Source organism: Mercenaria mercenaria, chromosome 5, assembly GCF_021730395.1.
Source record: "Mercenaria mercenaria strain notata chromosome 5, MADL_Memer_1, whole genome shotgun sequence".
Lineage (NCBI taxonomy): Eukaryota > Metazoa > Mollusca > Bivalvia > Venerida > Veneridae > Mercenaria > Mercenaria mercenaria.
Genome location: NC_069365.1, coordinates 62,758,032 through 62,773,810, shown reverse-complemented (window position 1 = coordinate 62,773,810; position 15,779 = coordinate 62,758,032). Strand labels below are relative to the sequence as shown.

General features: G+C 36.3%; 2 protein-coding genes across 5 annotated transcripts in view; both read right to left on the bottom strand.

Moving 5' to 3' along the window:
* The window catches only part of LOC123557401 (probable asparagine--tRNA ligase, mitochondrial), a 335,510-nt gene that overhangs the window by 124,510 nt on the left and 195,221 nt on the right, over nucleotides 1–15,779 (bottom strand). For all 4 annotated transcript variants that reach the window (XM_053543755.1, XM_053543756.1, XM_053543757.1 and 1 more), the window contains one exon: nucleotides 14,511–14,650. In XM_053543755.1, the coding sequence (XP_053399730.1) occupies nucleotides 14,511–14,650 (140 nt within the window). The remainder of the gene's footprint in view (nucleotides 1–14,510; nucleotides 14,651–15,779) is intronic.
* On the bottom strand, nucleotides 455–3,981 carry LOC123557402 (uncharacterized). The gene is made up of 2 exons (XM_045348850.2): nucleotides 2,367–3,981; nucleotides 455–589 (listed from the first exon to the last, which is right to left on the bottom strand). The coding sequence occupies exon 1, from the start codon at nucleotides 3,305–3,307 to the stop codon at nucleotides 2,372–2,374; it is 936 nt and encodes a 311-aa protein (XP_045204785.2). The 5' UTR covers nucleotides 3,308–3,981; the 3' UTR covers nucleotides 455–589; nucleotides 2,367–2,371.

Genomic DNA, 15,779 nt, shown 5'->3' with positions numbered 1-15,779 from the left:
AAGATTCATCGAAGTTAATGTCTGAGCTCTAGGTGCAGTCGCAAGTGCAATGAGAGCTACAACCTTTACTGTTAACATTTTGAGTGAAAGCTTATCAAGAGGCATCAAGGTTTTTAAGAATTTTAACACAACTGTCACATCCCATAGCACTACATATCTAGGTTTAGGTGGCTTATGATGAAATACACTTTTCATAAATCTAGGAATCAAGACACTTGTTTTACACCAATCATTCTTGAAAAAGGTCAAAGTTTGGAGAAGCATAGGTTTATGGCTATTTATAACTGAATAAGACTTACCAGACTTGAATAAGAAAAAAAAAAAACTTCACTACAACTTCTTCAGTTGTTTCAAATGGATCTCCAAACCTGATACGGTTCCAAGTATACCATGACTTCCATGCTGATAGATATTGCTTTTTTGTTCCTGTTGCCCATGATTGGAGAATGAAGTTTGCAAGTTCCGTCAAAATTCCTCTACCCTTAAGTGATTCCCGGATATTATAGTTGCGATCAGATTCAAACGCTTTCCAAGCAGATGTGGTTCTTGATTGTGCTGTAGTGTTAATAAATCCCTGTGACGTGGTAACCTAGTTGGAAAAAAACAAATATTTTCTAGGATAACACTGGGAACCACGATTGTGAAGGCCAAAATGAAAATACAAGTAATGCATGTTCTACTTTGTCTTGCATTACTTTGTTTACAACTCTACCCAATATGTTAAAAGGAGGAAATAAATATGGACAAAGTTGAGACCAGGACATGTTAAAAGCATTCACAAAATATGCCCCGGGTTCTGGAAGCCAAGTTACAAACTTTTCAAGTTTCGTATTTAAACGTGAAGCAAAGAGATCTACATCTGGACGAAAATAATGCTGACAGAGACGATCAAAAACATCTTGTTTAAGCATCCATGCGTTTGAGTTAGAAAAATTTCTAGAATAGAAGTCAGCAGTATTTAGTTTTCCTGGGATATGAATGGCTGATAAATAAATATCTCTTTGCAAACACCATTCCCAGATACTCTTTGCCAAATTGTCCATTGATACAGACTGCATACCCCCAAACTAATTTATGTATGCCACAGCAGACACATTGTCACACTGTACCTCAATATGTTTGTTATTATAGTTTTTGTACAAAGCCTGCAAGACATAATAGATAGCCAACAGTTCAAGGTAATTTATTGAATTATTTGACTGTTCCTGTGACCATCTAGCATTTGTATGAAGATCTGTAAGTAAATCAATACCGCCATATCCGGCCAAGCTGGCATCCGTTCTACATTGAATATCAACAGCCTTGCCTCTTATGAACTTACCATTCTTAAGAGCAATATTTTTAATCCACCATGATAGTTCAGTCAAACTTGCCTGAGTCAACGTAACTGGTAAATCAAAGTTCATGGAACCATCTAAGGCAAAAATCTTATTTCTCTCTAAGTTACGATAGTGAAGTTTTGCTTCAAAAACAGCAAAAAATGCATTAATTACAAGGCCAATAAATTATGCTAATTCACGAACTGTAATGATTTTCTTTTCCAGGAGCTGTTCTGCTTTGTGCAAGATTTTCTGCACCTTTTCAACAGATAGATATACCTTGAATTCAACTGAATCAATCAAAAACCCAAAAAATACTATCCTCTGGCAGGGTATCAGAATAGACTTGCTTTCATTTATCACAAAACCTAATGATTCTAAAATTTCAACCAATGTCAATGAGTTTTTAGCACAAACAACCTTATCTTGATTCATATTTAAGGAATCGTCTATGTAATAGGAACAACAAATATTCTGTTTCCTAAGCCAAGCAAAAATTGGTTTCAGAATTTTTGTAAACAAAAAAGGTGCTATGGAAAGTCCAAACGGCAAGCAAGTGAACTCTAGAAGCTTACCGTTCCACATAAATTTTAGGTATTTTCTATAATTTTGATGTATGGGAACTGAAAAGTAAGCTTCAGACAAATCTACTTTTGTAAAGTAATCATTCCTTTGAATCAAGTCTAAAACTATGGAAAAAGTTTCTTGTTTGAAGTGATTATAACTAACAAATTCATCGAGAAATTTCAAATTAATGACTGATCTAAACTTGCCATTGGGCTTAGAAACTATGAATAGAGTGGATATAAACTCATCTTTTTCATGGATAGATTCTATAACAGCACCTTTTTCCAAAAGATCTGACACTTCTTTGTTGACAATATTCCACTGATCACTATTAAAAGGAATTTTCCCAGGTATTTTTACCTGATAAGGTTGTTCTATGAAATCTGTTTTGTAACCCTGCACAGCATCAAGGATCCAGGGGTTGTCTGTAAATTTTTGCCATTGATTTAAATGAAACTGCAAATTTCCTACAGAACTAACCTTGTTTACTCCAGATCGTTTGGGGCCGTTGCTGTGGCAATTCTCCTGAACGGCCTAGGCCTGGACATACTTCGATATCCTGGTTGTCCTCTCATTGGATATGGCTGTGTTCTGTAAGAGGTATTGTACCCTCTACGAGAAAATCTGCCCCTACCACGAAATCCTCCACCATACAGACCATACAAGGGACTACGCTGAGTAAAAGAATTTCCCAAGGAGGAGAGATTGTCACAATTTTTCACTTCTTTAGAAATGTCATCCCCAAATAATTTGGTTGTGATAGGCATTGAACTTTGACACAAGCTAGCATACATCTTTTTCAAGAGAGGTCTAATAGCATATCTTCTCCGAAGAGACAAATTATACTGTACCTGGCCGAGGACAGTAAAAGTATCTGAGATGACCCCTTTTGCTTCAGATGATATGTTACCCTTGATTAATTCAGTCAATTTAATAACCGTTCCAAGGCCGGCAGCAACTAAATTTTGAATACCAACTAGAATTTTATCATTCATGTGAGATTTTTTATCTAGCACCTTCCAGACTTCCTGGTTAATCAAAGGCGGGGAAGCCATTTCACAGTTTTCGGGTACTTTATAAGTACTAATCAAAGAATCTGTCTCACAGAGAGCAGTACAAGAAGTACTAACAAGTTGTGCCAATTTGTCAGAAACCGGCTTACCTTTATCTGGTGCTTTCAGTTTTGGCATCGCACAGTCAATCTCCTCCAAAGAGAGATTATTATTATTGGGATTAGTAGTTTTATTCTGATCTTCAAATATGACTGCTGAAAATTGTTTTGAAAAATTTTCCTGCTCTTGCCCATAATTGTCATAAGATTCATCATCAGAAATATCAGCAGCATTAACCTGAACATGGATATTTTGTCTATTACCAAGAGCTGAAGTCTCTTGTTGGTCAACATCATCGTAATATGGCATTTCAACCTGTTCAGGAGGGGCCTGAATTCCAAGCAAACTCCTAAGAGATGCTACGTCATTTGCTGTAAGTTCTGAAATGTCAAACTAGAACTGTCACAGGAGTGACTCATACCCTACCATACGGTCTTGTCACAGAAGAATGGCAACCATAAGGAATCTTAAAAATACTTTGGAGTACTTCATCCTGGGCTTCCACATATAAGTAATACTAGTATAATACTAGTATAGTAATACTAGTAAATATATTGAATCTCTAATATTAGAGATACACTAAAAGTGAATACAAAAAAGTGTCTTACCAACCCATGTTACCACGGAAAAATGTTTTTACTTTTTACATAGGACTTATAATAAAAAAGTTAGAAAAATACCTAAAATATTGAAAATCTAAAAATAGGATTTCTAAAAATAGACTAATTCCTCTGGAATTTAAGGGGAAGAAACTCAGTACAAAGGTTAAACAAGAGCTGTCGGATGACAGCGCGCTCGACTATTTGAAGAATTGATTGAAGAATGGGGTCAAAATATTTCCATAGATTTTTAGACTAAACAAAAAAATGGATTAAACAAAAAATGTTCCTGTATTTGTGGATTTCGATTAGTCTTGCACTAAATGGCAATGTGTGACCATGATGGCAAATATGTTAAGTTATATGATAGGCAAAACATGGACTTATATGAAAAATTTAACTAATTACCAAGTCCAAAAAAAGGGCCATAATTCAGTCAAAATAGTTGACAGAGTTATGTACTCTTGCCTACAGATGGAAATCATGTTGATAAACTAGTGTTAAAAGTTTCAAAGCCACAGTTCAAATAGTTTTGACAAAACGCTGACTTGTAAGAAAACTGAACAAATTTTAAAGTCCAAAAAGGGCCATAATTCAGTCAAAATAGTGTCAGAGTTTATGTACTCTTGCCTAAAGATGGAAATCATAATGATAAACAAGTGTTTAAAGTTTAAAAGCCCTATGTCAAATAGTCTGACAAAACATGGACATATCAAAACAGAACCAATTCCAAGTTCAAAAAGGGCCATAATTCAACCAAAAAGATGAGAGAGTTACGTACTCTTGCCTATTGATAGAGACTATTATACTGAACAAGATATAAAAGTTCAAAGCCATATGTAAAAACACTTTACATAAAATAAACTGGTACGAAAAACTTAACCAAGATTTCTAAGTCAAAAGGGGCCATAATTCAGTCAAAATGCTTGATGGAGTTATGTACTCTTGCCTACACTGGACATTGTGATGGTAAACAAGTGTTTGAAAGTTTCAAAGCTTTATCTCAAAAGACTTTGTCAAATGTGGACTGGTACGAAAAACTTAACCAAGATTTCTAAGTCAAAAAGGGGCCATAATTCAACCAAAATGCTTGATGGAGTTCTGTACTCTTGCCTACAACTGGACCATGGTGATGGTAAACAAGTGTTGAAAGTTTCAAGGCTTTATCTCAAAAGACTTTGTCAAAATATGAAACTGGTACGAAAAACTTAACCAAGATTTCTAAGTCAAAAGGGGCCATAATTCAGTCAAAATGCTTGACAGAGTTATGTACTCTTGCCTACAACTGGACATGGTGATGGTAAACAAGTGTTAAAAGTTTCAAAGCTTTATCTCAAAAGACATTGTCAAAATGTGGACTGGTACGAAAAACTTAACCAGGGTGTGACGCCGACGCCGACGCCGTGGTGAGTAGGATAGCTCTACTTATTCTTCGAATAGTCGAGCTAAAAAAGGTTACTTCCCTTTGGCTTACATCAAAATTAACCTTAAATTCTAGGTAAAAGGGGACACAATTCAAGAAAAATAGTTTTCAGAGTTATGCACCTTGTGTCACATGATGTGGGTGATGAGGTGGAACATCTATTTTAAGTCTGAATCAAATCCATTCAGTAGTAATTTAGATATAGTGAAAATACATCAAAATTAACCTTAAATTCTAAGTAAAAAGGGGCATAATTCATGAAAAATTGGTGTCAGAGTTATGCACCTTGTGTCACATGATGTGGGTGATGAGGTGGAACATCTATTTTAAGTTTGAATCAAATCCATTTTGTAATAATTGAGATATAGTGAAAATACATCAAAATCAACCTTAAAGTTAAAGTAAAAGGGGACATAATTCATAAAAAATTTATGTCAGAGTTAAGCACCTTATGTCACATCATCTGGGTGATGAGGTGGAACAACTATTTTAAGTCTGAATCAATCCATTTAGTAATAACTGAGATATAGTGAAAATACAACAAAATTAACCTTAAATTCTAAGTAAAAGGGGACATAATTCATGAAAACTTGGTGTCAGAGTTATGCCCTTGTGTCACATGATGTGGGCACATGATGTGGGTGATGAGGTGGGAACATCTATTTTAAGTTTGAATCAAATCCATTCAGTAGTAACTGAGATAAAGTGAAAATACATCAAAATCAACCTTAAATTCTAAGTAAAAAGGGGCATAATTCATAAAAAAAAAAATGGTGTCAGAGTTATGCACCTTATGTCACATGATGTGGGTGATGAGGTGGAACATCTATTTTAAGTTTGAATCAAATCCATTTAGTAATAACTGAGATATAGTGAAAATACAACAAAATTAACCTTAAATTCTAAGTAAAAGGGGACATAATTCATGAAAACTTGGTGTCAAGAGTTATGCACCTTGTGTCACATGATGTGGGTGATAAGGTGGAACATGTATTTTAAGTTTGAATCAAATCCATTTGGTAATAACTGAGATAATAAATTTCGGGACGCGACGGGACGGGACGCGACGCAACGCGACAAAACTGACTCCTTTATACCCACCTCAAACATGTTTGGTGGGGGTATAATAATGGCTAGTCCAAAGACTTCTCCGAAGAGTTTTGGCCTTGTTTTTCAACAGTTTTTACCACCGACTTAACCTTTGGTTTCAAAGATTTACCTTTATTTTTGGAAATTTTTCCCTTGCCTAAGCGTCGGGAATATTTTGCATGCTTATTCTTTTTCGGTTCAATATCCCCTTCAGAAAATCCTGAAAAGGTTTCCTCTGAAGAGGACAAGCCCGAGACAACAACTTGTTCGTCGGACATCTCAACTTACCGAATAACTTACCAATTAACTGTCAAGAAACGAAACTTCCGTTGAATAATTGACTACTTAGTAAAACACGTGCAGTCACTTAACACACCAAGAAAGATATGAAGGTTTCCGAATGATATTTCCGGTTATATACTGCGCATGTGCGTTGGAATATTCCATTTTTTAATGGGTAATTTGTACCGTTTAAAGTGCGGATTGACATAAATATACGTCCAGGAAGGAATGCTGTGTATACATGCGAAAGCCGAAGGCTTTATGAAAATAATGAGATAACGACGGCTCTTAAGCAACCATAAAAGCATATTTCAAACGTAACAACGCGATTACCTTGTACGCATGTAAATTTTATACTTTGTGCTTGCGGATACTACAGGATTATTTTTGCCTTTGATTCCTGATTAACTTGAATTTGAAACATCACGTGTATAATATTGTTTTATTAAATGGTTAAATCTTATAAAAACCATGTCCTGCAAATGATAAACTTACATTAAGGGAACATCTGAAAGCTTTTGTAACATGACAAGCTTATGGCTAATGATTATGTTTATATAATTTATTGGCCTTTATTCATATCTGACCTTGATCTGAAGGTTTGAACCTGTTCCTGACCCTGAGGAAAAATTGTTGAATATTTCTGTACTGTAAAATGGAATTATACTTATGCAAATTTAAACAAATCTGAAATAACGGTGCAAAAGGCAAGAATCTGATAAATGTGTTAGGACATTGACAGGTATAGAGACGGACAGACAGACAGACTGTAATATAGAACTAGAGCTATCACTAAAGGTGATGAATGTACCCCCCGTATGCACTGACACAGTACATTGCAATTTGATGCACACAAGATTGCATAATTATGTGGACTGTATGTATATAGACTGTATGTATACAGTAAAGTAACAAAAAACAAAGTCCCATAACTATGCAGAATATTTATCTAAAAGAATGTAACATGCACCATGAACAACTAGGGTTGGTACTGATCACTTGTGTGAAGTTTCATTAAATCGTGTGTAAGGGTTTGGTAGATTAGGCAGGCACAAGATTGCATATGCAGACTGTATGTACATAGTATGTTAACAAGAAACAAAGTCCCATAACTCTGTAATTTTTGTCGCTGAAAGAACCTAACATGCCCCATGCACAACTACTGTTGTTACTGATCACTTGTATGAAGTTTCATTAAATTGTGTCAAGGGGATGAGGAGAGATGATGCGCACAAGATTGTGTCTATGTATATAGTATAGTAACAAAAAAACAAAGTCCCATAACTCTGCAATTTTTTTTTCTAAAAGAACCTAACATGCCCCATGCACAACTACTGTTGGTACTGATCACTTGTGTGAAATTTCATTAAATTGTGTCAAGGGGATGAGGAGAGATGGTGCGCACAAGATTGTGTCTATGTATATAGTATAGTAACAAAAAAACAAAGTCCCATAACTCTGCAAATTTTTTTTCTAAAAGAACCTAACATGCCCCATGCACAACTACTGTTGGTACTGATCACTTGTGTGAAGTTTCATTAAATTCTGTCAAGGGGATGAGGAGAGATGGTGCACACAAGATTGTGTCTATGTATATAGTATAGTAACAAAAAAACAAAGTCCCATAAGTCTGCAAATTTTTTTTCTAAAAGAACGTAACATGCCCCATGCACAACTACTGTTGGTAATGATCACTTGTGTGAAGTTTCATTAAATTCTGTCAAGGGGATAAGGAGAGATGGTGCGCACAAGATTGCGTCTACGGACAGACGGACTGACAGACAGACAGACAACCTGAAACCAGTATACCCCACCTTACAACTTTGTTGTCGGGGGGTACAACAAGAGCTCGTAGAACATGAAATGCCCCCATCCCCTGATGCATTTAGTATTTGCACAAGGAACAGAAACTATTTGGTCACCGTGCACTGGACGTTTGACGTACTGACCTCAAATCAATAATTGTGGGTCATTTACTAGTCGTATTAGTGACCTCTGTGTCAAATCTGATCTTAGACCAAAACATTCTCTAGTTATTTGTCAAAATATGTTCTACTTTTCTGGGTCAATGTGACATTGACCTTTGGCCTACTGATCGCATAATCAACAGGGGTCATCTGCTGGTCATGATCAACCACACTGTCAAGATTCGTGATTCTAGGCCCAAGCGTTCTTGAGTTATCGTGCGGAAACCATTTAACTGTCCTGGATCACTGTGACCTTGACCTGTGACCTACTGATCTCAAATCGATAGTGGTCATGACCAAGTCCTTCTTATCAAATTTCATGATCCTAGGCCCAAGCATTCTTGAGTTATCATCTGGAAACCCTAGACTGGTTTTTGGTCAATGTGACCTTGACCTTTCATCTACTAACCCCAACATCAATAGGGGTCACCTGCTGGTCATGATCAACTTTCCTATCAGGTTTTGTGATCATAGGCCAAAGAGTTTCTAAGTTATCATCCAGAAACGGTTCAACTGTTCAGGGTCACTGTACCTTTATGTTTGACCTACTAATCTCAAAATCAACAGGAGTTATCTGCTGGTCATGATAAACTATCCTATAAAGTGTCATATTCTTGGTCAATGTGACCTTCACCTTTGACCTACTGATCTCAAAATCAATAGGGGTCACCTGCAGGTCATGATCAACCTCTCTATTAAGTTTTGTGATCCTAGGCCCAAACGTTTCTAAGTTATCGTCGAGAAACTGTTTTAACTTTTCTGGATCACTGTGACCTTGACCTTTGACCTACAGACCTCAAAGTCAACAGGGATAATTTGTAGGTCATGTTCAACCTTCGTATCAAGTTTTATGATCCTAGACTTAAGTGTTCTCAAGTTATCGTTCTGAAACTATTTAACTGTTTCGGGTCACTGTGACCTTGACCTTTGACCTACTGATCTCAAAATCAATAAGAATCATCTGCTGATCATGACCAACCTCTTTATCAAATTTTAAGATCCTAGACCCAAGTGTTCTTGACTTATCATCCAGAAACCGATCGGTCAACATACCGACTGATAGACCGACCGACATCTGCAAAACAATATACACCTCCTTCTTCGAAGGGGGTCATAAAAATTGGTTTTCACAACCCATGAGCATGCCCTTTACTACTTATAACATTGTTTTTGGAAAGATAGCTGAACAAAACTATCCGAAAACCAAACTATACTTGTACCAGTATAAGTGTTGTCCAATTTTTTCTATAATTTGACAAGTTCAAGTGCCGTAACTCTCAAATATGCACATTTTTTTCATTTCTGACACCCTGACTGATTAATAATTTTCCTCCGACTACATTTCACATAAAATAATGGGACATTTGTATTACATAAATAAGTATATGGTGGGTTTTGTATACCAATGCCTTTATAATGATTTCAAGGGACAGAACTCTGACCCTTATAATTTACCAAAAAGGGTGGGTAGAGGTGGGTTCTACATCTAAAATGTTTCCTTATATATAATAGTAATGTATCAGATAAAGATCCAAACTCTTCTAAAAAGTGCACAATTCGAGCCTATTTTCAGTCTTATAGCCTCCACTATATATATATAGTAGAGAGAATTTATACAAAGTAAATCACTAACACACTTGTCATGACCAAGTCCTTCTTATCAAATTTCATGATCCTAGGCCCAAGCATTCTTGAGTTATCACCTGGAAACCCTAGACTGGTTTTTGGTCAATGTGACCTTGACCTTTCACCTACTAACCCCAACATCAATAGGGGTCACCTGCTGGTCATGATCAACTTTCCTATCAGGTTTTGTGATCATAGGCCAAAGAGTTTCTAAGTTATCATCCAGAAACGGTTCAACTGTTCAGGGTCACTGTACCTTTACGTTTGACCTACTAATCTCAAAATCAACAGGAGTTATCTGCTGGTCATGATAAACTATCCTATAAAGTTTCATATTCTTGGTCAATGTGACCTTCACCTTTGACCTACTGATCTCAAAATCAATAGGGGTCACCTGCAGGTCATGATCAACCTCTCTATTAAGTTTTGTGATCCTAGGCCCAAACGTTTCTTAGTTATCGTCGAGAAACTGTTTTAACTTTTCCGGATCACTGTGACCTTGACCTTTGACCTACAGACCTCAAAGTCAACAGGGATAATTTGCAGGTCATGTTCAACCTTCGTATCAAGTTTTATGATCCTAGACTTAAGTGTTCTCAAGTTATCGTTCTGAAACTATTTAACTGTTTCGGGTCACTGTGACCTTGACCTTTGACCTACTGATCTCAAAATCAATAAGAATCATCTGCTGATCATGACCAACCTCTTTATCAAATTTTAAGATCCTAGACCCAAGTGTTCTTGACTTATCATCCAGAAACCGATCGGTCAACATACCGACTGATAGACCGACCGACATCTGCAAAACAATATACACCTCCTTCTTCGAAGGGGGTCATAAAAATTGGTTTTCACAACCCATGAGCATGCCCTTTACTACTTATAACATTGTTTTTGGAAAGATAGCTGAACAAAACTATCCGAAAACCAAACTATAATTGTACCAGTATAAGTGTTGTCCAATTTTTCTATAATTTGACAAGTTCAAGTGCCGTAACTCTCAAATATGCACATTTTTTTCATTTCTGAACACCCAGACTGATTAATAATTTCCTCCGACATACATTTCACATAAAATAATGGGACATTTGTATTACATAAATAAGTATATGGTGGGTTTTGTATACCAATGCCTTTTATAAATGATTTCAAGGGACAGAACTCTGACCCTTATAATTTACCATAAAAGGGTGGGTAGAGGTGGGCTCTACATCTAAAATGTTTCCTTATATATAATAGTAATGTATCAGATAAAGATCCAAACTCTTCTAAAAAGTGCACAATTCGAGCCTATTTTCAGTCTTATAGCCTCCACTATATATATATAGTAGAGAGAATTTATACAAACTAAGTCATTAACACACTTGTCATGACCAAGTCCTTCTTATCAAATTTCATGATCCTAGGCCCAAGCATTCTTGAGTTATCACCTGGAAACCCTAGACTGGTTTTTGGTCAATGTGACCTTGACCTTTCACTTACTAACCCCAACATCAATAGGGGTCACCTGCTGGTCATGATCAACTTTCCTATCAGGTTTTGTGATCATAGGCCAAAGAGTTTCTAAGTTATCATCCAGAAACGGTTCAACTGTTCCGGGTCACTGTACCTTTACCTTTGACCTACTAATCTCAAAATCAACAGGAGTTATCTGCTGGTCATGATAAACTATCCTATAAAGTTTCATATTCTTGGTCAATGTGACCTTCACCTTTGACCTACAGATCTCAAAATCAATAGGGGTCACCTGCAGGTCATGATCAACCTCTCTATTAAGTTTTGTGATCCTAGGCCCAAATGTTTCTAAGTTATCGTCGAGAAACTGTTTTAACTTTTCCGGATCACTGTGACCTTGACCTTTGACCTACAGACCTCAAAGTCAACAGGGATAATTTGCAGGTCATGTTCAACCTTCGTATCAAGTTTTATGATCCTAGACTTAAGTGTTCTCAAGTCATCGTTCTGAAACTATTTAACTGTTTCGGGTCACTGTGACCTTGACCCTTGACCTACTGATCTCAAAATCAATAAGAATCATCTGCTGATCATGACCAACCTCTTTATCAAATTTTAAGATCCTAGACCCAAGTGTTCTTGACTTATCATCCAGAAACCGATCGGTCAACATACCGACTGATAGACCGACCGACATCTGCAAAACAATATACACCTCCTTCTTCGAAGGGGGTCATAAAAATTGGTTTTCACAACCCATGAGCATGCCCTTTACTACTTATAACATTGTTTTTGGAAAGATAGCTGAACAAAACTATCCGAAAACCAAACTATACTTGTACCAGTATAAGTGTTGTCCAATTTTTCTATAATTTGACAAGTTCAAGTGCCGTAACTCTCAAATATGCACATTTTTTTCATTTCTGAACACCCAGACTGATTAATAATTTCCTCCGACATACATTTCACATAAAATAATGGGACATTTGTATTACATAAATAAGTATATGGTGGGTTTTGTATACCAATGCCTTTTATAAATGATTTCAAGGGACAGAACTCTGACCCTTATAATTTACCATAAAAGGGTGGGTAGAGGTGGGTTCTACATCTAAAATGTTTCCTTATATATAATAGTAATGTATCAGATAAAGATCCAAACTCTTCTAAAAAGTGCACAATTCGAGCCTATTTTCAGTCTTATAGCCTCCACTATATATATACAGTAGAGAGAATTTATACAAACTAAATCACTAACACACTTATGGCACGCCAATTGTCCAATAATTACGTAAACCCAGGTTCACGGTCGAATAACTAAGATTAACGATCGATAAACCAGGTTTTTCGAAACGTAAAACAAGGTTTTTCTACTACTAACCTATATTTTCAAGCGAAAACATAGGATAACGCCGTAAACCATAGTTCACGCTCATAAACGTAGGTTCATGCTTGTACTGGGGTTCACGAGCGCAAACATAGGATAACGAGCATAAACATAGGATTACAAGCGTAAACATAGGATAACGATTGAAATCTGTAGTTCAATCGAGAAACCTAATTAATCAAACGTAAACCATGGCTTACGGTCGATATATTAGGATTATAAAATCATCTATGAATTTTATGTTTACGGATGTGAACCTATGTTTACGACCTTAAACCATTGTTTACAGACGTGAACCTATGTTTATGAACATGAACCTATGTTTACGAACGTGAACTTAGGTATACAAGCCTGAACCTAGGTTTACGTTCGATAAACTAGGTTTTTCGAACAGAACTATGGTTTTCGGGCGTAAACATAGGTTCACGTTCGTAAACTATGGTTCATGCTTGTGAACCCAGGTTTACGCCCATAAGCAAAGGTTCTTGCTTAATCGAAAAACCTAGTTTATCGAAAGTAAAATTGGGTTCAAGAGTGTAAACTAAAGTTTATGGCTGTTATCCTATGTTTTTGCTCGAAAATATAGGTTAGTATTCGATAATCCTAGTTTTTCGACCAAGAACGAAATTATTTGATAATTGGCTTGCCGTGAACCATAGTTTACGGACGTGAACCTATGTTTATGAACGAGAACCTGTGTTTACGACCTTGAACCATAGTTTACAAACGTGAACTTAGATTTACGTTCGATGAACTAGGTTTCTTGAACAAAACTATGATTTTCGGTCGTTATCCTATGTTCACGAGCGTGAACCTATGTTTACGGTCGTAAAGCCATGTTCACGGTCATAAACCTAAGTTCACGGTCGTTAACATAGGTTCTTGTTTGTAAACTATGGTTTACGCTTATGAACCCAGATTTACGTCCGTAAATATAGGTTCACGCCCGTGAACTTAGGATAACGACCTAATTTCATAGTTCAATCGAGAAACCTAGTTTATCGAACGTAAACCTGCCTTCACGAGCTGAACTATAGTTTACGGCCGTTATGTTTTCGCTCGAAAATATAGGTTAGTATTCGAAAAACCTGGTTTTACGTTCGAAAAACCTAGTTTATCGGTCTTTATTCCTAGTTTTTCGACTGTGAACCTGGGTTCACGTAATTATTGGACAATTGGCGTGCCATACACATTAGAGATAATTTGCATAGTAGAGAGAATTTATAAGAACTAAATCACCACCACACTATACCAGACCAATTACGGCAAAGCCCCTAGCAGTACAAACGAACATGTACATGCCACAGCAGGTCCACTAACCCAATAAGATAAGTTTTGACGCTGCTTTATACACTAGCCCCAATTGTACTACAGATTCGTACTGGTTTAACATTTGCATATATATACTCAAATCTCCGTTTTCATGTCTCATAAATCAGTTGTGACGTTTTAGTCTTTTTAACTGATTGGGTCCAGAAAAGCTATATTTTCTCTCTCTGAAAGTTAACTGGATCTAGAGGATACATTGAATATATAGAGATAGTTTGCATTAAGGGATATAATTAAATTCAGAACAGTTGACTTTCCCATACATGAGATCCGCTAGGATACAAGTTCATATATATATATATATATATATATATATATATATATATATATATATATATAGTTAGACTTTCCCTACCTTACATAGTGTCTGTCAATAAGGCTCTTAGCTATTATGCTTTGTTCAGGATTAGTGGAAGATTTCCAAAAGTAGTCTACCATTTCTGCATTTTTCTCCAACACATCACAACAAGTAGTCTTTACTAGAGATTCCATCTCCTGTATGATAATAAAGTTACTGTGTCAGCATCTTAAGGATATGTAAGGATTTCTGCCATTTTGAAAAATGTTACTTTAAATATTTCTTTCTAACAATATTTGTACCAACTAGAACTGTCACAGGAGTGACTTATACCCCAACAATACGTTCTTGTCACAGAAGAATGGCAACCATAAGAAATTTTATAGTAATATAACAAGAGGGCCATGATGGCCCTATAACGCTCACCTGAGTTAAGGTGCTGGCTTGAACAAATTTCTTTGCTAAAGTTTTAAAAACATGAAAGTAGGTCAGTAGGTCATATGCATGGTCACTTAAAGTCAGTTTTCAGATTAGTGTGCAAAACTGTACATGTCGTCCAAATTTCAAGGCTGTATCTTAAAAAACTAGAAAGTAGGTCAGTAGGTCAAGGTCACAGAAAAAATCCACTATTTTGGCTATTTCAAGGGCCATAACTCTGTAATGAGAGCTAAGATTCTCAAGAGGAATGCCAAGTGTGCAAGGTCACATCACGTTAAAGACTCCAGCAAGATTTCCTGAATTTACATCTAATACTTTTTGAGCTAGGCACATGATAAGGTGAAAAAGTGCATTTTTTTACTATTTCAGGGGCGATAACTTTAAAAATAGGGGGTGGAGCCAGACGGAAAATTAGAGGTGTGCAAATTTATATCATGGTAAAGATGTATGCAAGTTTTCAACCATTTATATTAAATACTTTTTGAGCTAGTTGTGTCACAAGGTGAAAATGTACATTTTTGACAAATTCAGGGGCCATAACTCTAAAAATAGGGGGCAGACCCAAATGAAAAATAGGAGGTGCACATGTTCATATCATGATTATGACTCATGCAAGGTTTCATGAATCTATGTCAAATACTTTTTGAGCTAGGCATGTCACAAGGTGAAAATGTGCATTTTTGACTATTTCAGGGGCCATAACTCTGAAAATAGGGGGTGGACCCAAATGAAAAATAGGAGGTGCGCAAGTTCATATCATGATTAATACTGTTGCAAGGTTTCATAAGGTTAAAATGTGCATTTTTGACTATTTAAGGGGCCATAACTCTGAAAATAGGGGGCCAGATGAAAAATAGGAGGTGCACAAGTTCATATCAGGATAAAGAC

Excerpts from the sequence above, each read along its gene's own strand:
- LOC123557402 (XM_045348850.2), bottom strand. The coding sequence starts at position 3,307 with ATGCCATATTACGATGATGTTGACCAACAAGAGACTTCAGCTCTTGGT.